General features: G+C 34.0%; 2 protein-coding genes across 5 annotated transcripts in view; one reads left to right on the forward strand and one right to left on the reverse strand.

Moving 5' to 3' along the window:
* Positions 1-84: 84 nt before the first annotated feature.
* PNO1 (partner of NOB1 homolog) lies at positions 85-15,598 on the forward strand. Of its 2 annotated transcripts, XM_051975408.1 has the most exons (7): positions 87-372; positions 1,929-2,078; positions 5,646-5,729; positions 5,989-6,049; positions 6,709-6,826; positions 14,352-14,422; positions 15,328-15,598. In XM_051975408.1, the coding sequence occupies exons 1-7, from the start codon at positions 166-168 to the stop codon at positions 15,393-15,395; spliced, it is 759 nt and encodes a 252-aa protein (XP_051831368.1). In that variant the 5' UTR covers positions 87-165; the 3' UTR covers positions 15,396-15,598. The 2 variants fall into 2 exon arrangements, with proteins under 2 accessions (XP_051831369.1, XP_051831368.1); XM_051975409.1 differs by lacking the exon at positions 6,709-6,826 and having other exon boundaries at positions 85-372.
* Positions 15,599-16,740: 1,142 nt separating this feature from the next.
* Positions 16,741-27,446, reverse strand: part of PPP3R1 (protein phosphatase 3 regulatory subunit B, alpha) — a 100,287-nt gene continuing 89,581 nt past the window's right edge. For 2 of the 3 annotated variants that reach the window (XM_051975410.1, XM_051975411.1), the window contains exons 3-6: positions 23,804-23,980; positions 22,694-22,753; positions 21,408-21,592; positions 16,741-18,838 (exon numbers count right to left, since the gene is read on the reverse strand). In XM_051975410.1, coding sequence (XP_051831370.1) covers positions 18,791-18,838; positions 21,408-21,592; positions 22,694-22,753; positions 23,804-23,980 — 470 coding nt within the window. In that variant the 3' untranslated portion in view covers positions 16,741-18,790. Of the gene's footprint in view, positions 18,839-18,875; positions 19,214-21,407; positions 21,593-22,693; positions 22,754-23,803; positions 23,981-27,446 lie in introns of those variants that run through there. The other variant, XM_051975412.1, reaches the window with a different exon arrangement.

Raw genomic sequence — 27,446 nt, forward strand, 5'->3', positions numbered from 1 at the left:
AGACTTAGGCATAACAGTGGCTAGCCTGCTAGAGGGCCAAAATAAAGGGGTGGAGCTATCTTGACGAAAGAGAATGAGTTGGGTCTTCGACGCGCGCCTGCGTTTTGCCCCTTTCCACGTGCGGATACCGGAAACATCTGGAGTAGCTCATCTCTGTTGTGCGGCATGGAAGCGGTGATGGAGACGCAAAGCGCGGCGGAGGACGGGGATGGCTTCACCAAGATTTCTGGCACAACTGGTAAAAGGGGCAAAAAGCGGCGAGCAGAGGAGCAGCTGCCGGAGGACCACGACAACTGTGGCCAGATGGATACTGAGAGACCCCAGCCTCTCACGAAGCCCCTTTTTCCTCCTTTGTCCGGGGACGCCCTCTTGGTACGGTGTGGAGGGGACGGGACGAGGCGCAAGTTCCTATCCCTGGAGAGGGGCGGGGAAAAAAGACTATCTCATTTTATGCATTTGACAACTTGAGTCAGAGGGAGGATCCACAGGTTGCCCATGGGGCCCCCGTTGATCCGGTTATTGGCTATCGTTCTCGAAGAGAATCAAAATGACATCATCATAGTAGAGTCAAGTTAGCGTTTCCGACTTTGGCTGATCAGACCAATAGGAGGTCGGAATGCTCTGTCACTCCTCAGGCACAAATATCAATGTTTGGGATGAATTCTCTAACTCTGAACATCTCACGTTTCTTCTGAGCTCATTCAATTCTGCTTTGCTCATAAGAGCACTAGGATCCCGGGACACAACAGCTAAGAACCTCTGGTTCAGACTCTTGCGTTGAGAGTGCTCTTGAGTTTCAACCTGCCAAACTCAACTCGCCATTTACGATTTTATTCGGTGGTGATGTGAATGTTTCAGGTTTCTTCTGCATGAATTTTTAGATTAATAATAGTGATTAAATAAGGGAATATCTCTATATTAGGAGATGAGTTATTTCTTCAGTAGTGAAGCTATATACCTGAGTAACAAGATCTCTCTGAGATGAAATAGCTATTTCTTTAGATGCCTAGGGAAGATGCATACCCAAGCAGCAACATCTTAGATGAAGGAGAAGTGCCTGAAGTTTAAGATTACCTGTAGTGGAGAATTTCTTGTACTTTGTTTTATTTTTTGAAGAAATAACTTGAATTATTTTCAGATTTGCAAAGGATCGAATGACTAGAGGGAAATATTATTGACTGACAGCCCCCTCTCAGAGCTGTGGAGTTGTGGGGCTAGTAGTAGTTCCGAAATCTGGGTCTGGGAAGACAGGAGACAACACTGCATAGAGTTGATCTTCATAGTCTGGAAAATTTGGGTTCATGTCTCTGCTCCATATATGTAATCCTGGACATACCTCTTAACTCTTTAAGTGTCCTAAGTCTCAACCTCTTAAACTGTGATTCCAGATCCTATATAGATTCTGGTAACTGAATGTGGGGGATCAAGAAATTATGATTTATTATTAGTAAATGTTTGGTTTATATATCTAAGTACCCATTCCCATAAAAATTTCTCTGGTGAAAAGATGTTGCTAGTAGCAAAAGTTTAAGAAGCCCTGCTCTGTCAGTCTTGGGCTGTAATACACCTGGTCTGCCTTGGTAGATGGTAGGAACTCATTTTCCCTTCTCCTGATTTCACAGGGAGATACTTTGTTTTATATTTATCTGGTATATTGTAGCCTCTCTCCATTAGAATGAGAACTTCTGGAGGGTAGAGTCGGTGTTGGTCAGATAACTATTTTTGGATTCATCTCTGAAACCTGTCTAGGGGTTGAAGCAGCTTGGTAGTTGAAACCTTCAAGAATAACCTTCATGACTCCTGGTGTCAGAAATAGACTTTAATGTTCTCATTTACTACATAAAAATGTAATTGTTTAGTTTTTATTCCATAAGATATAGAAGGGTTTCACCTCTGTCTTAGTTTTGAACTGTGCATCTTTATTATAGAGTGGCAAAGATGAAATAAGAAAAATTCCAGTGCCTACCAACAGATACACCCCATTAAAAGAGAATTGGATGAAAATATTTACACCTGTTGTAGAACACCTGGGACTTCAGATACGGTTTAACTTAAAGTCAAGAAATGTGGAAATCAGGGTAAGGAAAATGCCAATATTTTCCCAATGAACATTTCTTTCTCTTATACACGAGCAATTTTTTCCTTATTATTACCATTGTTTAATAAACTTCTTCCATATTGTCACTTAAATTATATCCTTTTTATATTCATTTTGTATTTCTCTATTTTACTGTGATTATTGGGGATGGTGATATTCTCTGATTTGTAGCTGTACGGCATCAATAGGAGGTATTTTAAAGATTTGGAGAACCTTGTTATTTATTTATAGAATTTCCCTTCCTCTTTTGCAAAAAAAAAAAAATTATATTTTGTTGGTGGTAAGAAGTGAGAGGGTGGTCCTCTTGAGCCTTGATTGTTTTTAGAGTTGTACAATTAATTATTGTTTTCTTCATGTTTCCAATGAGACATCTTTCTCATTTACCAACAATTTCCTTTGCCTTGTGTGGCTTTATTGGTGCTATTGTGGTTTAGTTCTTTTGGTAGTATCTAGTTAAATGATCCAAAAACTGTGATTTGAGATAGCTCCTAACTAGAAGTCAGGTGGAAGATCAGTGAATTTTAGAACTTAAAGCATCAGATTCAGCACTTTCTAAAAGAGAACTTTTACCATTGTAAAAGATATGCAGAATTGGAATATCCTGTCTTGTAAACTTGTAAAAAAAAAAAAAAATACTAAACTCCTGAGCAAAATCTGGATAATAACCTCAGGGAGGTGTTATATATCAGAACATTTAACAAAATATTCTCTAAGGTTTTTCAGATTATAATCAGTGGAGTGTCAAAATTCATTCTGCCTTTTAAGGCTTTTAGTAATCCCTTTTCTAACTTTAAAATACTTGCTGTCCATTCATAGTTTGGCATACTTACTTGTTTTTAACCTTTTTTCTTGAGCATTGCCACCTCTCTATTTGTACTCTTCCTCAGAAGAAGACAGGCTATAGGATTCAAATTCTATTCATTTTTCTGCATACTTTAAATTCCATCACTTTCATGAAACTAGCCATTTCAAATTCCATTTACTAAATTCCTTTTTTTAAAATGCTGATCCTTAGTTGAGTTGTTTTTTTTCTTCCTTTTCATTTCTTTTTCTATACCTTATAATTTGTATTTTATATGCTTTATGTATACCTAGCAGGGAGTTGAGATGTATATCTATATATCTATATTTTTAATTAAACCTACCACGTAGAACAAATATTTCCTGTCAGTGAATCTGTCAAAAAAAAAAAAAAAAGTGATGTGAGCCTTGAAATCATTTTTTTATCATGGAGTTTAGTCACTTAGATATTTCTTGCTCTTCAAGTGTGTGATTTGATTGAGAAGGTAGGGGAAAAGAGTTCTACTTTCCAGAAGCAACCTTCTGTTTATTGGCTATGACTTGGTTATGCTGGGTTTTCTGGAATAATTTTGTATGTGAGATACTGGCTTCCTATGTGTGCTAAGTTCCAGGATTCAGCCGTAGTTCTGCTGTTTTGTCCCATGAGTTGTATTATCTCTTTTTAGTTGCCCCAATCATATTTAAACATACTTCCATTTCTATATCTCTTAAGTCCTCAGTGGCTCTACCAAATTAAGTGGCACTTATTTTAGTGCAACACTTCTCACTTTAATTTTCAGTTGCTTCATAAAATGGTATGGCTTAAATAATCCTGTCATGATCAAGTAGTGAGACCGGTATTAATGATAGTCCATGGATGCAAGTGAAAATAAGAGAGCCGTGGGACATCTGGGGAAGAGGAGAGGAAGGAGCAGTACTTGAGATGCAAATTAGTTACTTTAGGCCACTCCCTGATGTACCATGGCTGTTGAAAGGAGCTGAATTGAGAAATAACTGTCTACAATGGCTTTTCATCAAGATTTTTAAAGAAGTTAGGTTTTAAGAGAAGGGCAAGTATATCTTTGTATCCTTCAATGGTAGGAGAGACAATATGGAGAGTCAATGGATTGAGTACAACAAAAACACTGGTTTTGACTGAAAAATGTGATATCAATGGAATGCTCACAGTAGCTAGTACTTCGCCTCTTTTCTTACAGGTATCTGTGAAAGTATAATCATGGATTGTGCTGTTTTAAAGTCCCCTAATCTTATGTACCTGATGAAGCTATGGTCAGATTCAGTTTAGTGCTAGCTATCTGAATTAATAGTAGTAAATTTACATCCAGTTTCCTCTCCCCAGAAAAGGCAGTGGGCATGTGTGACAGTGTAATAGACTTCTATACTTAAAAAACCAAAATAAAACAAAACTCTAACAATGGAATGGGGCATTTTTGTAGTCAAAGTAGACTTTACTTCACAGAAAGAAAAAAATACCTGCTTTTAAGAATATGCACTCCTCTATTTGACATTATTAAAGGCCCTTTCTGACTAACTCCATTATTACTTTTACGAGATAATTTTATACATTACTACTGCTATATAATTTGTGCTCCAAAGAAACTGTCCTATTTACAGAGCTCTCTGCATGGCATTCCATATTCTACCTTCATGCCTTTTCATAGTCCATCTTCTCTTCCTGGAATGTTTTTCCTCTTCACCTCTGATTCTTGGAATCCCTAACTCACCTACATCTTTTGTACAGATTCTGTTCTGCAATTGTTAGTGCTTTTCCTGTGCACAATAACCTTCCCCTCCTCCACTGCCACTCCATACTCCACTTTGTATTTATATTATATATATTCTTTTTGTGGAAGGATAGACAAATTGACTTTGGAGCTGGTATAGTCTAGCTTCCAATCTGAATCTGTCAGGCAAATCATCTGACTGCTCAGTGTTCTAGCAGCTCAACATTTATGATTGCTGATCAGCTTTAATAATAGGAGAGCGTTTGATGAAATTGCAGAATGTATTTCTTGTTCCTATTTACCCTTTCATTAGAATGGAACTCTCTTAAAGACAGAGGCCATCTTGCTTTTGTCTTTGTGGCCCCAGTGTCTAGGAGATTAGTAAATGCTTAGTGATTGTAGGTTAAAGTCTACTGGGGACAGCTGGGCATGCTTTAAGTATTTTAAAGTAAAAGTTCATGAATTGTAGAGCCTGAAGAAGTTTGTGTATGTAGAGTTGATATTAATTCAATGAAACTTTCTTACTTTTTCTTCTATTTCGGCCCTTTCAGTCTTCATTTATTTATTAGGTAATTCATTTTTTTTTCCCTCAGTGTTTTATTTTTCCAAATACATGTAAAGGTAGTTTTCAACATTCACTTGTGTAAGATTTTGTGTTCCAATTTTTTTCTCCCATCTTCCCTTCCTTTCTCTCTCCCCAAGTCAGCAGACCATTTGATATAGGTTATACCCATATAATACTTTTACACATATTTCCATATTTGCCATGTTATGCAAGAAAAATTAGACCAAAAAGGGAAAAACCCTACAAAAAATAAAAAACAAAGAAACTGAGATGAAAACATTGAATTCCCATAGTTCTTGGATTTAGATACCAATTTCCATCCCAAAACTGTTAGAATTTTGTCTTGGATCATAGCACTGCTGAGAAGAGCTAAGTCTTGCTGTTATATTTTTACTTAAGTTCTTAATAAAATTCTGTACTTGATTTTTTCAGTCCAGTGTCTTTTGTTTTCTTACAGACTTGTAAAGAAACCAGAGATGCAAGTGCTTTGACAAAAGCGGTTGATTTTGTGAAAGCTTTTATTCTTGGATTTCAAGTAGAGGTGAGTGATATTATTATACCTAAATGGTGATGTAACTCAACCTGAAGTTTTAATGAATTTGGCATCTCTTGAAAATTGAATTTCTAATTTGTTTAATTTTAACTGTGGATTAGGAGTTTCATATAATTTTAACACTTGAAGAAATAATTGACTTTTTTTTTCCCACTTTGAGATCTGCATTTTATCTCTTTTTCTTCCCCATTCCACAGCATTTTTATATAAAATTAACTTTTAATTTTTCCTCCTTTTTAATTTTTAGGATGCACTTGCTCTTATTAGGTTAGATGACCTCTTCCTGGAGTCTTTTGAAATTACAGATGGTAAGTGCTTTTTTTCTGCAATATTACTTTTCTAAGCTTTTGAAAGTTATGTTTGGTTTCCTTGTATGCTAACCTATTCAAATGCATTATGCTCCTTTTTTTGACTTGTCTTTTAGCAGTGAAATAACAGTTAGAAATAATAGTGCAGTAAAGGAAGTTTATTCTTCCTTGCATTTGTTCTTTTTGCTTATATTGTTTGCTAAATCTTATCTTTCACCTTAAATCTCTTGCTATTGAAATAGAACTCATACATTTTTCAAAGCCCAACTCTCTAAACAGATATTTTGCATTGTGCTAGCTATACTATAAGAAAGTATGAACTCTCTGCTGGCATTTCTTATTCAAGGGGAAATCATTGCCTCTTCCTTTAAAGAATAATATCTTTTGCCTTTGAACTCAAGAGTACCTTGTATATATAATTCTTACAGAGATATTCAATTTCATGTATAATTGCATGTATATCTTATTGTTAGGAAGTATTTGATTCTTGCAGACAGACATTATATTTTCAGTTTCTCTCTCCTAATATTTAGCATAGTACCTGTACTTGTGGACACAATAAATATTGGATGAATAAAAAATAAAATTTAATTAGATTACATTTAAGATTGGGATCTTTTGAATCTCTCTTTGATGAACTTTTTTTTTTTTTAATGTAGTAAAGCCTTTAAAAGGAGACCACCTTTCTAGGGCAATAGGAAGAATTGCTGGGAAAGGAGGGAAAACTAAATTTACCATAGAAAATGTGACACGGACACGGATAGTTTTGGCTGATTTGTAAGTATAAAACATTAGAAAAGAAATTTTATTAACTATTTTTTGGGTTCAAAAGAAAAAGTGGTTAAATTTTTGTTTTAAATATATTAAATTATTCATGGAATAATAATTAAAGCCTAGGGTGAGAGTCTTTCATTAGCCATGAGAGGAATGTATAGTATCTTGATTCTTTCTTGTCTTTTTAAGTCAAGATTTCAAATAGCATCCATAGGGAATTTGTTGAATAGATGCTTTAGACATAAAGCATGAAGTTTTGCTCAAGAAAAACCTTTGAAAAATAGCTAGAGAATAGCCATCTATATTCACAAAGAAGATAAAAGGACTTTAGAGTGCTAAGAATGAAGCTCAGATTAACCCAATTAAAGTTAAAGCTGATCTACCTTGATCATCATTTTAAGAACAGACAGATGGCACAGAGGTTATATAGTATAATGAAACCACAAAGTAAACAGGATGATTGTGAGAGGAGAGTTTACCAGAAAATCCAGAAATTTGTGACATCTAGGGATAGGATTTAAAGATGTTGAATTTTCAGCTTCAGTTTTTTCCCAAAGGGGAATTTTTTTTGTTTTGTTCAGGGTTTGAAGGTGAGAGGGTAAAACTAACAAACAAAACCTTAGAGATTTTTAGAAAATAAATGTCTTGTTTAAAAATCACTTTGTTAGTTTAGGAACATATAAATATTTTCTGTATAGTTTGGTTTCCTTGTAAAATCATATTTTATATTTAACATTTTATTCAAATAGTTTACTTAGGTACTAAATTTAGTAATTTACTTTTAAATATGTTGACTAAAATGAATCCAAAAACTGCTGAATTTAAAGAGAACAGTAAATTTTGGGAGGATTTCTAGAACACAATTCCTGGCAGAGGATAGATATATAATACTTGTTGATAAATTTTTTAGGCTAAATGAACAAAGACATGGATGAATAGTGGCTTAGCATTCTATAGATTAGAAAGCTTTTTCCCATGCATTATCTTTTTTGGTTCTCAAATCTGTAAAAGTTATGTTTTCTGAGTTTCTTTTTTAGTGGCTACACATAAAGTAGCCATAAATATAGGATATTAAAGATAGTGGTTTGATGTGCAAGAAGTGATATAAAGATCATGAAAAATCATAAACTTAATAGCTATCAATAAAGAAATAATCATAGGATCATAGATCTAGACCTGGAAGGGACTTTCAAAGCATTTAATCTCAGCCCCTCATATTTTATACAATTTAGGAAAATGAGACCAAGAGAGTGACTCAGGGTTACATATACTGTACTAAAGTAATTATAAAGTTATCACCAGCTCAATGGCTCAGTGGGGGGAGTTTTGGGTCTGGAGTCAGGAGATCCAGCGTTCAAATCCAATCCTAGATGCTTACAGACTGAGTGACCCTGGACAAATCTCTTAATTCTCTTTGCCTCAGTTTTCTAATCTTAAAAATGGGAATAACAATATCATCTCCCAAAATTTGTGTAGTTTAATTGACATATTTTTAATAGGTACTATATAATGTTAGCTGGTATTATAATGGTAATTATTATTAATAACCAGTAAACAAAATATAGCAGTTGCTTGTATCCTTGTTTGAAGTTTCTCCACTTTTAAATGTTCATAAATAGTTGGCATTGTGTATGCAGTGCTGGTTCTTAAAACATCATTCTGTAATAGTTTGTGTAAGTCAAAAAAGACATGGAAGGCAGTTTATAAAGATTGTTGGTCTCAGTGAGAATGATTAGCATCTTTTTTCTGGGGGGTGGGAGGGGAGGATAAAACATGAAAACATTTAAGCAAGGCATAGTAAACATTAGGAAAGGACTAGCCACCATAAATACTAATTACTTCCTATTACTTTTAGGATTGAAGATAAAGCTCTTCATTACCTGGTCCCTTCATATCTTTCTATTCTCCTTACATTTGATTTCTTTTTTTAATAATAGTTTTTTATTTTGCACAATACATGAAAGATAGTTTTCAACATTCACCCTTGCAAAACCTTGTGTTCCATATTTTTCTCCTTCCCCTGGACAGCAAGTAATCCAGGTTAAACATATGCAATTTTTCAGACATTATGCTACACAAGAAAGATCCTATTAAAAAAATTAGATAAAAACAAGCATATAACAAAAAAAGTGAAAATATTATGTTGTGATTCACACTCAATCCCTATGGTCCTCTCACCATAGGTGAGAGCAGAGCAGATAAAAGTAAATTAGAGACCTCTAGTAATTGAGACCCTTGTTCTACCTAGGAATTAATGCTTAGTCCTTACCACTACTAAAAAAGATCTATAAGAAATGGGTGCAGATGAGTCTCTTCATTACAAGTCTATTATAACTGGCCTGAATCAGCTCATTGTTGAATCATTATTGTTCATCACAGTTGATCATCACATAATCTTGCTGTGTACAATATTCTCTTGATTCTACTCATTTCACTTAGCATCAATTCATGTAAGTCTCTCCAGGACTTTCTGAAGTCATCCTGTTGGTCATTTCTTATAAAACAATAGTATTCCTTAGCATTTATATACCATAACTTATTCAGCCATTCTCCAGTTTCCAATTCCTTGCCACTACAAAAAAGGCTGCTACAAACATTTTTGCCTATGTGCATCCTTTTCCTGTTTTATGATATCTTTGGGATACAGAATTAGTAGTGAGATTGCTGGGTCAAAAAGTTTGCACAATTTTATAACTGTTTGGTTTGGTTCCAAATTGCTCTCCAGAATAATTGGACCATTTCACAACTCCATTAGTGTCCCAGTATTCCTGCATGCCCTCCAATATTTATCATCATCTTTTACTGTCATCTTAGCCATTCTGAGAGGTGATACCTCAGAGTTGTCTGAGTTTTCATTTCTCTAATCAGAAGTGACTTCAAAGTGATTTCTTTTCATATGACTAGAAATAGCTATAATTTATTTGAAAATTGTCTGCTTTTTTTTTTTTAACCATTTTCTGTGGAGGTTTTGAGAGAAAAAAATGGACAAGATTAGGTTCTCTGAGATTGTGTTGGATATGCACATAAGTGAAATAGAGGAGCCTTCAAAATATGTTTTTTGGAGAGAATCAACTAGATATATAAAGTATTCATTTTCAGAAAAGATGCTGAGGGGGGACAGCAACCTTTCATCTCTAGTTATTGAAAACAATTTTTGACATGCAAAATTAGTTTTTTTGAGGCCAGGGATTTGGTTTTTATCTCTCTATCCCTTCATCCAATGCCTCGCATATTGTGGATAACAAGTAAGCATTTCTTAAATCAAATCAATTTATTTGATGAACACTGATCAGCAGTGTTTCTTCATATGCTGAAGGTTTGCTTGTATTGAGAAAGGCTTCTCTAAAACTTTTTTGTGTTTATTTTTTGATTTGATGCAAACATATACAAAGATACAATAGTTTCATGTGCCCAAAGGAGGACTTATCTGAAGCATGAACAGTCTTAGACTGTATTGTGCAAAAAAGAGTCCTGGCCAAATCTTAGTTGCATTCCTGGACCAAAATACCTGCTGATCTTCTGAATTTGGTCACATTTAAATGTTTAAAATACTCAATGTAGTGCCAGTTCTCATCAGTGCTAGCGCCATTTAAGTTTCTTATGAATTCTGGATCTAGAAGGTTTGTTGCAACACGAATCTACTGCTTCATTTTCTCAAATACTTACTAGATACTTAGATTCTGGACACATCACAGGATCATATATTGAGTTGGAAGAGGTTGTCTTCCAGTGACTTCATTTTCCAGATGAGGAAACTGGGCTTCAGAGAGATGACTGTTCCAAGTCTCACAGATTGTCAGAGGAAGAGGAAGCCAGGTCTTTTAACCCAGTGCCTTCCCTTCTTAGATCTCTGCTCCACCCTGCTCTGCTATTAATTTTTTGATCACTTGGTAAGGAATTAACTGAAAAAAAGAGCACGTACTGGTTCTCCCAACACAGTTGCTGAAGAAATCAATTTCAACACTTCTTTGAGCCCAGATAGTATTGTTACTTAGGAATTCCTTAACTTGTCACCATTTCTTATAGATCTTTTTTAGTAGTGGTAAGGACTAAGCATTAATTCCTAGGTAGAACAAGGGTCTCAATTACTAGAGGTCTCTAATTTACTTTTATCAGCAAACATCACATTTTTTTCTGGTTTGAAGTGTACCATGGCAGAGAACTGTATAAATATGACTGCCCTGCAAGGAGCTGGGAGTGGAGCTGTCATTTGACTTCTATACTCCTACTTCCCCAGGATCTACTGACATGTGCGAAAGCATTACTTTTTTGGGACTGTGTTATCAAATCTATCTGAGAGAATGGTATCTCAGAGCCTTTATTACTATTGAGTACTCTGGTAAGTTGATAGTACTACTGACACCTAGGGCTCCCCTCTTCCCCCGAAACTGTTTTTCCTTCACTATCAACAGGCTCAGGGAGTGGGACTCCAACTCTCTCTCCTCAAAAGGACTGAATTTGAATATATATTTGACTAAGAACCTATCACTTGATTGGTGAAAAAAAAGTAATTTCACCCATTTTTGGAGACATGAAAAATGATAGCATGATATATGTGCTGCCAGATCTTAGCTTAGAATTTTTAAGAAGAGAAAGTTTGGATGACTGAGTGGGGGAAAGGAACATATCTTGAAATAAATATGATGTAAAAATAAAATACATCAACAGATTTTGAGAGAGAGGGAGAGACATTTCAGTCCTCCTAGCCATCAAACGTGTAGATATTAGGCTTCTTACTATTATAGCCTCAGATACCAGGCCTTTCTGGGAACTTGAGTACCCATTCTTTATGTAGCTATCTTTAGAATGATTAGAATAAATAAATATGTTTTCAGGCATGCTTGTGGACTTTGGTTGTCAGGATTATATCCCCAGTTTACTTGTAGGTTCAATCCTTTTTCTCCTTGTGTTTAGGAGAGTACTTTGGCACCATTTTCTATGATTACAGATTCCTGGAAAATAGTTTCCTCAGTTTGGTCCAGTAGCCAGAAAACTCTTTATTTACCATTTCCAATTTCCTATTATCTTCTACCTTTCTATTGTACCCTCTTGGAATTTCATTTTCTAACAGATAAACTCTCTTTTATTCTTGACTACATTGTCTTATTAAAAGACTTACTGTGATTGATCTTTTAAAAAAAATACTACAGGCATTTCCTGCTCTTTCTTCCAGAGAACACACTCTTGTCATAAAGAAAAGTCAAACCGGTTTGACTACAGATACAATATTTGATAGTCTTGATTCACATCTACAAAGAATAAGAATTCTTTTTATCATTTTCTTGGACTCAAGAGAGTCCTTGGCTTCTTTGAATCTCTTTTTAGCCACCCTTTTTGATTCTGCATTCTTCTCTCATTCTTTACTATTTCTCAGTGATCTTTTTACTACCATTCAGCCAGCCCTCTCATCTACCATCTACTTCACTGATGCTATCAATTTTGATGAATAACATTCATCTGTATATTAGATTCCATGTTTAAATCTCTTATCCTGTTATTGATTACAGTTCGACAGAAACCAATTCTAGGTTACTCTAAACATCTGCCTCCCCCTTCTCCCCAATTCTCACGATGCTGAACACTGCTGGAGGATGTCACACAACTATGCCATTTTGGTCCACTATATATTTGTCAATTGGGCCCTGACTTATTTATGGCAATCCTTATTCTTTGATAAATTCTATTGTACTTGTTGAAAGAGCTAATCCAAGTTTTTTCTTCTTAAGTCTCCCTATACCCCTCCTTGTCCTTCTTGAGGACTTCGCCTGTTTTGAGAAAATAGAGACCAACTGTTATAAACTTCATTGTACCTACTAAGTATTTTTTAAAAACTCCTTCATGTTTATCTGTCCTCCATCTTTTACTCTTTTATTCCAGTTTCAGAAACTAGTTGCCTTTTTCCTTTACAAGGCTAATTTCTTTATGTAATCTCATCTTGTCACTTTCCTCTGTGAGCTTGCCTCTTCATCACTTCTTTTCATCATTTGCTTCCTAGGTCTCCCAACTTTACAACATCTCTACTCAACTTTGCAATTCCTTCACATTCTCACCTTCTCTATCTCCTCTTCCTTTCAAAACCTCTTAAAAGAAATGGTTGCTTGTACTCCCTGTGTCTGCTGCTTTACATCCTTTCTTTGCAACCCAGCAGAATCTGGCTTTCTCAGTAATCCTGTTATCAGTGATCTTTGAGTTGATAAATTTGCTTACATTTGATATAACTTAAAATTAGAAATGGCTTTTTCTCATTCATTTCTGGCAATTAGTTCCTTTGGATTGCTGATTTTTGCCTTCATCCAAAATCCATTGTCATTATTTTCAGTCAGTCAAGAAGCATTATTACTTTCCATGAATAAAACATCTTAAACCTGTTGGATAAACAGAAAAATATAAACCATGTTTGTAATTTGCAGAAAATTAGTTAATATAACTGTACATTATTTAATTTTTTTGAGGCTAAGATCCTATTTTCAGAAGTTAGGAAAAATTTTCATCTTTTTGCTTCTTCATTGGATTAGGTGAGCTCTGTAGACTGTTCTAACTCAAAATCTATAATCGTGTGATTGTGAAGTAGCATTTTGATACTTTTTACCCCATGATCCTGGCAGGACCAGTAGAAGCAGAAAGGCTTTTCATTCTTACATTTTGAGAGTATTCTCAAAATTGTCCCTAGTTATAAAATTTTAAAGATCTATTTACCAAAGCCAAATCAAAGCCAACCCCTTATGCATTTTTTTTTTTTTTGTAATTACTTGTAGAGGCATAAAACTAAGTAGGAACATGAACATTTTCTGTTCTTAAAAGAGCTATTAATATTGTTTTGACATGTTTTGACATTCTAACATACATTCCACTAAGTGTGATTGTTGAAAGAATGCATCCTTTCAGTTTTTACAGTATGTACTAAAAACACTAACCATGTTATTTACCCTAAATTTGTTCCATGATAATGCTATTTATACTGCATTATTAATGGTATAATCAGTTTTTTAAAGTCATCTTAATGTTAAAAATAAAATAAAGTCACTCTCCATATGAATAAAGTACTTTTAAAACTTACAAAGTCATAAACCCAAAGTAAATTGATTTGTTGATGGTTACATAACTAGCAAGCCCCAGATTTGGGATTTAAATTTTTTTCCTGATTTTTTTCAGGAAACTTCCGTCATGTTAACCTTTGTTTATTTTCTAGTTTCAGAGGGAAACATGACAAAAGACCTCACAAGTATTATTCTCCTTTTTGAGGGGTATGGAATGGAGGGTGAGCAGGTGAAAGGTTGTAATGTTATGACCAAGACAAACAGAATTGTTATAGCCTGTTGAAGTCATTTTGGTTTTTTTGGAATCCAATATATGTTATAAGGGTCAAAAGTATCTCTAGATGTTACATCATATAATCATAACTAGTCTTTTGTAGGATTCTTTAGAAAGTATTATTTGGATAATTTTATAATTTTAGGTCTTGTTTTTCATTAAGTGGTTATTTTGAAAAATAGTATTTATATTACATCCATGTTTCTTTGTCTTTCAGGAAAGTTCATATCCTTGGCTCTTTCCAAAATATTAAAATGGCAAGAACAGCTATCTGCAATCTCATCCTTGGTAAATGCAATTAATAGCCTAATTTTGTTCTTTGGAAACATAGTAATGTGATACTAGGGAAACCTCTAACTTCATTCTACAGTGAGAATAATACTTTTTAAGGAGGAAGTAGAAATTAGGTGAAGTTTTAGTGATGGTGGAAAAGAATTTTCCTACTTTTACCTAACATTGGGAAAACAAAAGGATTTTTCACTCTCCTTCTTTTCTCGAGATCTACTACTGGCTTTCAGAAATACAGCGCTTATCTGTTTGGATACATAAATATTAGTTGCATATATATACATACAGTGAATGTGCCTGCCTTCATTTTAACTCATGCAAAAATCTTAATTGACATTGACTCATCATAGCCCTGTGAGAAACAGGTGCTACAGGGGTATCCCCATTTTACAGATGAGGAAACAAGTTCACAGTAACTTGCTAACGATGTCTAGTACTATTCCCTCTATACCACATTTCATTTCTTAGTTATTAAGTGTCAGTTATTCTTTGTAACCAAATAATATAAGCAAAAATTTGTCTTTTGATCTTAGAATTCTCTATTTCTGGCACAGAATGAAACTTTCTATTTCTTTTAGTTATCTTTGGCTAATGGCAAAAGTGTTGTAAAAAACTTTTATTAAGGAATTTCTTGAAATTTACCATATAGAACTGAGTATAGGCAGTATTTTTTTCCCTACTTTTTTATTGTATAAAACTTAAGTCTGTTTTCTTTTTCATTATTTTACCTTTCAAAGATCATATTTTAGGAAAGTGGCTTATATTGGGACTAATTTGGTACTACTTATAATTGAGAACAGGTCTCTTGTCAACATTATTAGATTAATGGAAATTTGTAGCTCTGGTATTTACATAACTTTTCCTATATGTTTTGTGAAGTTTTAATTTTATTTTTTCTTTTGTAGGAAGTCCTCCATCCAAGGTCTATGGTAACATTCGAGCTGTGGCTAGCAGAGCAGCAGATCGATTTTAATTTCAAAATAAAGGACTTAACTTTCTGAAGGCTGAGAAAGGTTACACAAGGATAGCTTATACATGATTTAAAAGAAATTAATCTGGATACCTGTCCTGCAAAATATAAAATCTATCCACCAAAGTCATTGAAGAATACGTTTTAGGCACTTTATTACCATTGCCAGATATTTTAATTATTAAAGCAATGAAAATTAACTTGCATTAGATTGTTCCTCTTTCTTACTACATGTTTTTTCCAGGATATATTGAAGCACTAAAAAGCTTTATTAAAACTAAAAAGTAACTTTGAAACACTCAAGCATAAAGTACTTTTTAATTTTAATTTCAATTTAATAAGCAAAGGAATCTTGTAAATGTAGTCTAGATGCCTCTTTTTACAGATAAAGAAATAAGCCCAGAGAATAGTAAAATAACTAACTTGCTAAAGGTCTCAGATCATTATTGGTATAACTAAGTCTAGAGCTTGAGGTTCCCCCTTCCCATCACCCCCTCCTCCCCCCCTTTCTTTTCCAAGCTTTCAGTTTAAGAAGGGACCTTGAGCTTGGAAGATCGTGTCAAGTTTTCATGTTCCAAGACAATAAAGGATTTCAAACATTTTCTTAATGATACTTTCTCTTCTTGTTGTCCCAAGAAAATCAAAGATGAAGATTTAAGGGGATAAAAGTTGAAATTAAAGAGCTAAACTGAGAGCTTGAAGATTAAGAGAATCTGATAAAGGCTGAGAGGAAAGTAAGTCTCTTTTTAGCAAGTTTTAGTTTTAGCAAGTTTTATGCATGTTTTACAATCCAAGTGAAAACAAAGCTCAAATCTGGAGCCAAAGGAACTGAGCCCTTTTGTTTTTTGACTTGGACAAACCGGCTATTTCTAGAGTTCCAAGTCCCCTTCAGAAAAGACCACATGACTACCTTGGCCTGTTTCAAATCTGTAGACCCTAGTCAAAAAAGAGTGGGCAGGAAAAGGAACCCTCATCCATGCATAATTAAAGCTGAGTATGTCTAAAGATCTAACTAGTTTCTGTGTCAGGAAGTGTATAGGACTTCTATACAATTTATTACTATTTTTAAAAACAACCCAAAAGCAGAATTTCTATATTTTAGAGATGATAAATGACATTTACCCCCATAATGACAAAAAATTAAGACATTTTAGATTCTTGTGACAAATATCAATCCTATGTCTGTCTTCTCACCCCTAAGTAAAATTCAGCAACTCCTTTAACATGACTTATAACTGGATTATCAAGAGATACAGTAGGAAATAGTTTTTCCTTTAATCACTACAGAATTTAATGTCTGGTCCTTAGCTTTGGGTCACACAACAAAGATAATTTTGAACACATGGTAGCAAGTTTCAAATATTTTATTTTTTTATTCATATAGTATGAAGGTTCCTAAAGATCCCACACAACATGATGTAGCATGCAGAAGAAAAACTAACATTCAACATAAACCATTCCCCCCCAACACAAACTAAAAAACAAAACAAAACAAAAATCCCCCAATAAGGAAATGATGTTTGCACTATTTTCTATAACGCCAGCCAAGATATGCACAAGCAAGAGAAATAGAAAGCATTTGCTAAAATATCTGTAACAAATACTTATGTACAAAAAATTCACAAAAGACTAGTTCCCCCTTGAAGCAGAGCACATGGCAGTTGACACTGGAACAGATCAAACCACTGGCTGGGATTATAAGCCACGTACTGATCCAGAGGAAGAAAGTTACATGTAGTGGAGATTTTCAGTTTGAACATTAACATTTACCAAAGTTTGGCAACATTATCTTTTTAAATTATGCAAATTATGTAAACAAGAGGTACATTTCAAATCGATCTACATGCAAAACTCCATGTCATGCAAGGACACCAAGCACCTGGATTTCTCTCTCACAGACAGAGCCCATGATGTGCAGCACTCAGTTGAAGGAACAGCTATGGCAGATAGGTGCTCAATTTAAGAAGGTTCATACAACCTTACTTTTCTATTGCTGATTATAAAACCAGTTAAATAGAAAAACTAGGAAAGACAGTACTGCCCTGAAAGTTGAATTTTTTTTTTCCAGCCAATAGTACCATTGCAGAAAAGGAAGGGTAGTTGGTAGAACATGATTCACTACTTTTATGTCACACAAATACAGCAAGTTAGCATCCATTACAAATCATGATTTGGGCAAATTAGAAATAAATGTCACTTTCTAGACCTCTTACAGAAATATAGTAAAAATTTGGATAATGGAAACTTTCTATGGCATAGGTTAACAAGATTTTCCCCTTGTATGAAATATATGTGTACATAATACATATACACACACATTAAATATCAATTAATTACTACCTACAATAGGTTACATTACCTGTATTCTTCTAGTGCAGAAGGGAAACATGATTCCAACATTAAGTTTAACAACAAACATTTTATCTCACTACACAATATATCAAAAGTGAGAACTCTGGATAATTGCCTGATATTCTCAAATCCTCATCTTTAAGCAATGCATCAAGACAAATCTAGTTGTCATGTATAAAATAACCCATTACAGCTGATAGTTTACATTACTGAGGGATATTTTAATAAATGTAACTGTTTCCACAGTTACTAAGTAACAGAATGAAGTGGCCATAAGCAATGCAATTGCTGTATGAACACAAGGACTAGTTCTTGGCATTAGCATGGAAATAACATTTTTTTCATTCATCAGAAATGTATTAAAAGCTGCTCAACAAAGAGTCCCTGGTAATATATTAACAGGTATAAATAAACTTATAGACTCCTGTGTTACAAAAAAGTAATTAAGGTAAATAGCAGGAATTTAACAATGCTTTATCTGTCAAGAGACATCTGAATATCACAGGAAAAGGAAAACAGATGACCTAACACCCAGTTTAAATTTTACAGACTTCTATATATATAAAACTGTGTGAAATAAAAGTAAGTATATATCCATATTTCGAACTGTTTATGTTCTGCTTGGCACTTTTGTATTCTAGTTTTGCTTCTGAATCAAGTATATTTAAATTAAAGCCAACCTACTACATATAGAAAGCTACATATATCTATATATAAATATTTACATATGTATATATAGATATTTCCTTGTTATAAAAGATGAGAAAAAAAATAAATTAAAAAGCCAACCCTTCCCTTTCTCCACCACACTGATAATGCTCTTTTCCATCTTGCTGTCCTTCAGACTTTAAAGTGCTACACGGAGTTATTGAGAGAATAAGAGTTCAATAACACTTAGTTGGCTTCATGAGGCTCATGTTGGAAAATGTGGCTTCACAGAGAAAAATACTTCCATTTAAATACACAGATAGCGTTGCTGGACGTCTTGAGCAGATCTTCAGAGATGGAGAAGAAAGCAAAAGTGTTGGGCGGTGCTCTAAAGAGAGTCACACATCTACCACCATCTTTTTGTGGATATCTAGGCCTCCTACAACCTGAAACAAACATGAACAAATGAAGCTTAACACAAGCTGAGAAATCTCTCTTTATTAATGCAATAGCCTTGCCAAAGTTACAATATAAACAAACAAGCTGCTGCCTCAAATCTATTACTTTCAGGAACTGGAATTTTTCACAAAGTTGTCTGAAATTACAATTTCTCATGGGTTCTCTCTTTCTTCTCCCCCTCCCCCAAGTGAACAGATGATTAGTTTTTAATCCGGATAAAAATGACACTTAATTATATTTGAAAAGCTAACTTTACAGGCCTTTTCTTTGTGCTCTGTGCTTAATATCAGATGGTAAAACACAGTTTTAAAAGTTGTTCTGAAAATCCAATACAGCTTCCCTGATTATTCTAGAAGAATAACCTATTAAGAAATAAAATGACAAATGAGTGAAAATTACTGTATATTATTTTCTTATGGACCTAAATTCTATTATATAAGATATCTAATGCTATTTTACTTAATAAAACTTCTGCTACTAATGTTATTTATTGACAGGTAATATATTGAGTGAAAATTACTGTGTATCTTTTTTTATGGACCTCTATTATGTGACAGAATAGCCAATAATACTATTATTTAATAAAACTGCTGTCATTTAATGACAGCTAATGTATTTAACAAAGCAGCTACTAAATGAGTGAAAATTACTGTGTATCATTTTCTTATGGACTTAAATATAAATAAATTCTATTATTTAATAAAACAGCTATTATTATTTAGTGAAAATACTATTAGTAGAACTGCTTCTACTAATATTAAATAAAACATCTACTACTGCTTAACAAAATTGCTTTTAATCATAGCTATAAATTATTTAATAAAATGGCTATTTATATATTTATATATATAAAAAGATACCTATTACTTCTATTACCTAATAAGATAACTATATTACTTAACAAAATAGCTATAATAATGAAGATTTTGATATATTTTACCTAAATATAAAATCATCTGTACCCCAAATACAGCCACAGTCCCTGACTTGAATACATTTCCTTTACATGTAACCAACCACCTGACAAATGAAAACAAAAGCAACCCCAGTTTGGGTAAACTTAGTGGCTATAATTTGCCAATACTGATGAGAATTGCCTCTCTTCCTAGACTGTTGTTGCCTGTAGGAGGTAATAAGAAGAAAATCCCTAAAGCTGCTCTAGAAGATTCTTCCTCCCCTCTTCCCTCTCTAGCAGGTGTCTAGCTCTGGCTTCAGCCATATTCCTCAGGCCTGTGTTGCTTCTCCTCCTCAGCAACACATTCTTTCTCTGGGGGTAAAACTACCTATGCTCCTTGAACCTACTTTTTCTGCAGAATCTTCCTTCAATTCTCTGTGCCCACAGTCTTATTTACACCTACACAGCAAGCTTTCTCTGCAGTGGCAGTAAAAAATGGAGAAATAGGATGAGGTTGGAAGGATAATAAAAATCAAGAACTGGCTGCAACTTAACTGCTCCCCCACTCCCCATGCCCTCTGCTATGCAGTCAGTGATTAGTTCTGCACTTTCCTGGGCATGCCAAGTCACTTCGAGCCTCCATTCTTAACATTGCTTCTTTTACACATACACTTTATAAACCCTTAAAAAATACATTATGTGTTATCAGTCCTTATAAATTAGATTCAGAGAATGCATGTATCTTTTAAAAGTTACTTTATGTAGAGCTGAGAAATGTAGAGCTTTGTGACAATTATATATATTTTTAAAAATGGGATCTGTAATTTCATTGGCTAGGAAATCCCAAAGCAGATAGGATTTTGCCATACAGCTTCTAGAGTCTTAGAAAATGCACTGGGAGGAACTAAGCATTTAAATGGCTTGCTCACAATTATGTATATATTTGGTAAGGTTTTTGTGATACTGAGGTTAGCTCTCTACCAAAGTAACCCTGCAAAAGACTTTGCAAATGTCATCTCACTTCATATTCATTACAAGCTTGAGGCAAGCAGTATGGGTATTTCTTTTTTTTTCTGTTTCAGAAACAAAATGTAACTAAGGTTATATGGCTTGCTCATAGTAAATATAAAGAGATAAAAGTGGGACCTGGGCATCTCCTGACTTATATACAGCACTATTTTCTTCCCTAATAGGTATCTCTAATAATAGAAAAATACCATTCCTTCAATCACAGATTGTATAATTAAACCCAGTCAATTATTAAACAAAGACACTGCTGTGGTAAAGCTTAGATTTAGCAACAAATAGCTGCTCATATAAAAGAAACATGCAAAATAAAATGTTAACAGAGAAACAGAATTAAAACTATATTAATCTACTTGACTTTATAATTAGAGGTTTTATTTACTTAATGAGAATTCAGTTACTGATGCCACTAATTTATACGTGACATTATCAACATTTAATCAAATAACCAATGAATATTAATTACTCATAACTATAAAAATTTTTAATTTTCTGATTTTAATGCCCCTAGCAAAATAACTAATTTAAAAAGAGTTTAAAGTTACTTCTGTGACAATTTGAAACTGACATTAAAAAAAAAATATCTATATTGAATGGCAAAGCAGAAATAAAAAATCTGTAATACATATACATACAGCACAGAATTCTTCAAAGGATATTCTTCCATCTCCATCCTTATCTGCATTAATTATGGTTTTGTCTACAATTTGTTGTAATTGTGTGTCTTTCAGATTGTTCCCCACCATCATCTTCAGCACCTGGAAGAGCTCCCCATTGGAAATATAGCCATCTTTATCCATGTCATAGATTCGGAAAGCAACTTTTAAAAAAGTAAGGAATAGTTAATGGCCAATATGGTATATAGACAGACAGACAGACAGACAGACACACACACACACACACACACCCATAAATACTATATAAACAAAGCAATTTAATTACCACAACTAAACTACGGGTTTAAAATTCTCAGGTCTCATATATATTGTTATTCCACAAATGCTATTAGAAAATTTTATTCTACTTCTCTCCCCAAATACATTGATCCATGTTCATTGGGCATAATGCATCAGTAAAAACTTGGAATATTTACTTCAGAATATGAAAACCATTTTTTCTTTCTTGTGAAAATATTTCTTTCACAAAAGATGAGGCTAAAGAGTTTGGGTTTTTTAAGGGCTTATATATAACATAGTCAAAACTTGTAGTTAGTATCAACAATTTATAATATTCTGGAAATGTGTTCAGAAGAATTACACATCTTGAACCTTTATTGGATTGCTTGCTGCCTAGGGTAAGGGGGAAGAATGAGGTGGAAAGAAAGGGAGAAAAATGGGAAATACAAGGTTTTGCAAAGGTGAATGTTGAAAATTACCTTTGCATGTATTTAGAAAAATAAAATACTATTTTACAAAGGTTTATAGTATTCTAAAATATGATATTCACTCCTCCAGGCAGTTAAAATATTAAATACTATATCAGAACTGATACAACGAAAAATATTTCGATGAAGAAAATGAAATTTGTCTGCATATGTCTAACTAAAAATTGAAATCAGTGGAAAGTGGTACAATGGACAGGGAAAAAAATCCACTTGATCCAGAGTCATTAGAATTCAATTCAAATCTCAGCCTTAAAACTGGCTACCTGGATAATTGGACAAATTCACTTCACCTCTTTCTACCTCCATTTCTTTATCTATAAAACTGAGGAATATGATCCCTGGGAGTTCCTTCTAGTGTTAAATTCTATGATTAACAAGTGTTAGGTATGGACTCCTCAAAAAATCCCTGACTAGGATTTTGAGCATTAATATCTATACCAACAGTTTTAGACAAAGAAAGTTTCTTTCTTTAAAAGTATATAATAAATATATATTATAAAAGCAGTTGCTACAATGTGAAAAAATTAAAATACTTACACCTTAATTTCTGTTCTTTATCTCCTTTGACACTGAACTGAGAAACTCCTTCAATGAATTCTAAAATGCAGAAAATACAAAAATAGCATTTATAAATCAGAGGGTCATATTGTTTCCTCATTGGAAATGATGACTATTTTACATATTCATAAAAAAAGGATTTCCATTCATTTTCAAAATATGAAAATGCTTTCATAAATAAGGACATTGTAACATTCATGGAAGGAGTTACATTCAAAAACTTAAGAGTGTGATTAAGATCATTGCCTAACATTCTGAACATGATAGTAAGCACAGAAATACATCATACCTTGCCTAACAAGAGCTTTCCCAACAGAAACAATGATAAAAATTCAATTCAGCTCCTATGTGGTAGAGATTTCTTATAGATAATAGGGCCCCTCAGATGCTCCTCAGATGACATTGTGTTGATGGCATCAAACCCTAAATTAATATAGCGGTTTCTCATTTAAAAAGCTAGTTTTTTTTTTTTTTAAACAACCAACAACAAAACAAAAGTGGATGAATTTATTTATAATCACAATTGTCAAATTTAAAGGACATGAAAATATCCAAATTTTCATAAAATTATGAAGGCAAATTTCTAATAACTATTTATAAAACAACTTCAGAACTGTAGCAGATTGTCACTGTAAAATCCATAACAAGGTAAAATAATCCTGGCTAAGATAATATGTATACTTACCCTTATTAACTGTAGTCCATTTAAAATTTTATATCATATATTCCCACATGCTAAAAATTGACTCAAATTTAATCAATGGTGAGGTTGACTTTTAAAGTTAAGCAAAGTTGAAACTCATATGCTATGCACAAGGAAACAATTTGATCAAAATGCTTACTTATTTTGAAGAGTCAAATATCAGTTCTTATTTTCCTCAAACTAATTTTGTAACAATAAGTAAACCTCTTAAAGCTTTAGTGACATATTCAATTTTAATATATTTTCACAAATTTTCAATATATTCAAATCCTGATGTATATGGAAACTATCTTCTTGCAATCTGAATTAATAATAATAAAAAGACATAAGAACTAATAAAGGAAGCACACATTTCTTAAGATCCTATACTAAAATAAATTCCTTACCTTTGAAGTCTACTTCTCCATTTCCATCTGTGTCAAATATATCTATTACTCGCTGAACTAATGGGTTCTGTTGCAACTCAGGCAAAGACATAAACTCTTCCACACTCAAAGAACCAGAGTTGTCCAGATCAAGCTTCTTAAATCTCTTTCCTAGCCTTTTAATTTCATCAGCATCAACTAAAATAAAAAGAAAGAAATGGTGGCAAATGATTTAAAAAATCAGTTTTAACATACTAAATTTATTGTAGAACATTCTTCTGGAAGTTTAGGAACAATTTGCAACTATGACACATAAAATTTATGTGTTCCTATAATACTACTCTGATAAAGTTTTAATAAAGTTTTACTAACAAATTTTTTTAGCTGTTACCTTTTTGTTTGCCAATGCCTGCCATAATAACATAAAATCTGTGATTTATTAATAGTGTGTAGGAGTCCCCAGGACTTCACAGAAGGATTAATGTTTATCTTATCTTGTTGGTCATGTGGCTTTCTACTAAGACTTACTAAATCCCTGTCTAAAAGTACTATCCCTTTTATTCTTAATCCAATTTCTTTTTCTTTTAAAATAATTTTCTGTTCTGTTGTAACTCAGGCAAAGACATAAACTCTTTCACACTCAAAGAACCAGAGTTGTCCAGATCAAGCTTCTTAAATCGCTTTTAAAATAATAAAAAGCATAATGTGTCATCAGTATGATACAGGGAAAAGAGCATGAAATTTTAGGCAAGCAGTGGATTCAGAAACAAACTCACTGATCCAATTAGCTGTATAACCTGAGGCTAGTCACAATTATAATCTTAGATATTTCTACCTCATAGTTGAACAAAGAATGTCTTCTCTGACAAGCTCTATAGGTAAGTCATCTATCCCTTCTAGTTTGAAAGGTCTCTTCATCCTTCCCTTTCCTCCGTTCCCCTCTTTTCGCTTCTCCCCCTCCCCCCAATTCAACTTCTGGAGAGTCCCAATCTTGAAGGACTTGTGTGGGTTCAGAAATGGTGAGGGGTCACCATTTAAAAAAAAAAAAAAAAAAAAAAGCTGGGGAGATCTCTAGAAGCAAAGCAAAGTTTATTATACATTCTCCTGAGAAGGGCATCCAACATGTTGAGCAGATAATCAAAGGAAGGAAGCACGGTTGGGGGCAGGGTCAACACTTTTAATCCCAAACGCAAATACTCTCTCCCACCACTGACCCTCATCCTTATTGGCTGAGGACCTTACATTATAACTACGGGAACTACCCAAGAAATTGAACTTGACCAATAAATACATAGTTACCCATATTTGACTGAAATAGGAAGACACTGATGTCATGGGAGGATAGCAGGAAGGGGACTTAAGTTTGTCCTTGATTCAATGTTCAAAAGTCCTTCAGGCCTACTCAAACTCTTTAGTAGATAAAACCTTACTCGATTTTCACAACTGTCTTGAAAGAACTCACCTCATCTCGTTTAGATTTTAAATAAGTCAAAAATCTGCCTAATCCTCACTGCCAATGACATGTCCAATCTGTTGCCAGCTTTTGTCTATTTTGATGAGGGGAACCCTGAACTTTGACTTTGGGGGGGAAGCCATGGGAGTAAACTCTTGAGAAACTCTCTTCTGGGACAGGCCTCTCTCAGGGAATCAAAATAAAGTAGTTTCATTCTGGTACCTTGGTGGGAGTAACTACACTCTCAATTGAGCTGAAAATTAGTCCAGGACCACTCCCTACTTAGTGGGAACTTAAGTGGTCTTGAAAATCTAGGCTTGGGGGGCAGTGATAACATTGAAGGAATTTCATTCAATTGAAAGTTCAGTCACAGATTTCCCATTTAAAGGGCAATTTGGGGGCTCATTTCTTTGCAGAGACCTAAAAGCAGGACTATGCCATGCCAGGGAAGCTCTCTTTGGCATAGCTGCCTGCCAGGACCCCTGCCCATTGTTAAGACATTCTCTTCTCAGCATTAACCCCTCTTGATTTCTCGGCCAGGATTTCTCAGCTAGGACCTTTATTTCTCTTGTCAGGACCTTGCCACAAAAAAAGTCAACCTCTTAGCAATACCTGACTTCTCAGTGCTTTTGCCAGTCTAATATTTCATGTTTGTGAATTCTTTCACGTTGGACCTGCACCAACCAAAGAGGGGTTCCCACAACTCCCTGCACTGCCACTAACCTCACCATTTGGTTCCCTAATCGCGTCAATTTTACCTTCAAAACATGTTTCTCATAAAGTCTGACCTGCCACCACTTTACCTCCAGTCTTTCTCATTTCACACCTAGGCAACTGGTTTTCCTGTACTGAATTAAGGCTCTCCAGGAGGAGATGAACCCAGCTGTCAAACTTATCTTCTTGAAGAAGTGCAAGCCTTAATCATTTTATTCTCTTCCCCACGCAATAAATTTGAGTGTCTCCCTTATAATTTCAGGATCAAATATAAAATTTTCTGATTTTTAAAGCCCCTCATAATCTGTTCTCTTACTACTTTTCCAGACTTCCATACTTCAGTGCCTTCCTTATTCTCTGCCATCCCAAGAGACTCCTTGCTATTCTTTTCAGGAGTCACTCTATTTCATAATATGAGTATTTTCACTAACATGCCTGGGATCTTCTCCTTCCTCATCTTGACCTCCTGGCTTCCTTTCCAGTAAAAGCTAAAATCCCACTTTCTAAAATAAAATTTTCCCAATCATCCTTACTATGAATGCCTTTCCTGTGAAATGATCTCCAATTTATTCTGCATATCATTTGTACATAGTTGTTTGCATGTTGTCTTCTCCATTAGATTAAGAGCTCCTTGAGGGCAGGAACTGACTTTTGCCTTTCTTTGAATAAAAAAGGTGCTTGGCACACAGGAAGTGATTAACCAATGTTTTTTGACTGACCTCAATCACAGATTTAAGACTTCAAGAGCTTTCTCAAGGATCATCTAGTCCAAATTCCTTATTTTACAAATGGGTAAATAAAGCTCAGAGAACTACAATAACTTGCACAAACTCACTGGCACTAAGTGGTAGAATCAGGATCTGAACCTAAGTTCTATGATTCCAAATCCAGTGCTATGCAAATATGAATAGTCCCAAATCCAGAAGTAAGGGGGAAAAAACTTTTCCAGATGTAACAAAATAATAATAACTGTAAGAAAACCTAGAAAGTCATAGCTACAACCTCTATGTTTGGGTTAGTTTTACCACACACACAAAAAAATTTATGAGAATTGGTTGTCTTTCATATCCTGTTTCCTTTCTTGGCTTAGATTTTAAACAGATTTAAGAAGTAAAACAATAGAATTGAAACATATTAAAATATGTAAAATATTAAAATGTGAGTTCAATTCTGGTCTCAGACAATTTAACACTTCCTAGCTGTGTGACCCTGGGCAGGTCACTTAAACCCAATTGCCCCAGCAAAAATAAATAAATAAATAAAGCTAAAGAATAGTCTGAATAATCTATTCATCTTAGAAACTGTGTACTATATATTTTCATGTAAAGATATTCAGAAAAGTTTTATTTTTGTCACTTGAACATTCAGATCTACTCTAGCCATGTGAGCACTTGGTCCTCAAATTGTAATGTACTATTTACTACATTAGGATAGTTATATCCTTAGGATAGTGCTTTTCTTTTTTTTCCTATCACTAATATCGCTAAAAGTCTGCTT

This window comes from Antechinus flavipes, chromosome 2 (assembly GCF_016432865.1).
Source record: "Antechinus flavipes isolate AdamAnt ecotype Samford, QLD, Australia chromosome 2, AdamAnt_v2, whole genome shotgun sequence".
Lineage (NCBI taxonomy): Eukaryota > Metazoa > Chordata > Mammalia > Dasyuromorphia > Dasyuridae > Antechinus > Antechinus flavipes.

Coding starts and splice junctions, on each gene's coding strand:
- PNO1 (XM_051975408.1), top strand. CDS start 166: ATGGAAGCGGTGATGGAGACGCAAAGCGCGGCGGAGGACGGGGATGGC. Junction 5,730..5,988: donor TTCTTGGATTTCAAGTAGAG/GTGAGTGATATT, acceptor TTTAATTTTTAG/GATGCACTTGCTCTTATTAG. Junction 6,827..14,351: donor CGGATAGTTTTGGCTGATTT/GTAAGTATAAAA, acceptor TTTGTCTTTCAG/GAAAGTTCATATCCTTGGCT.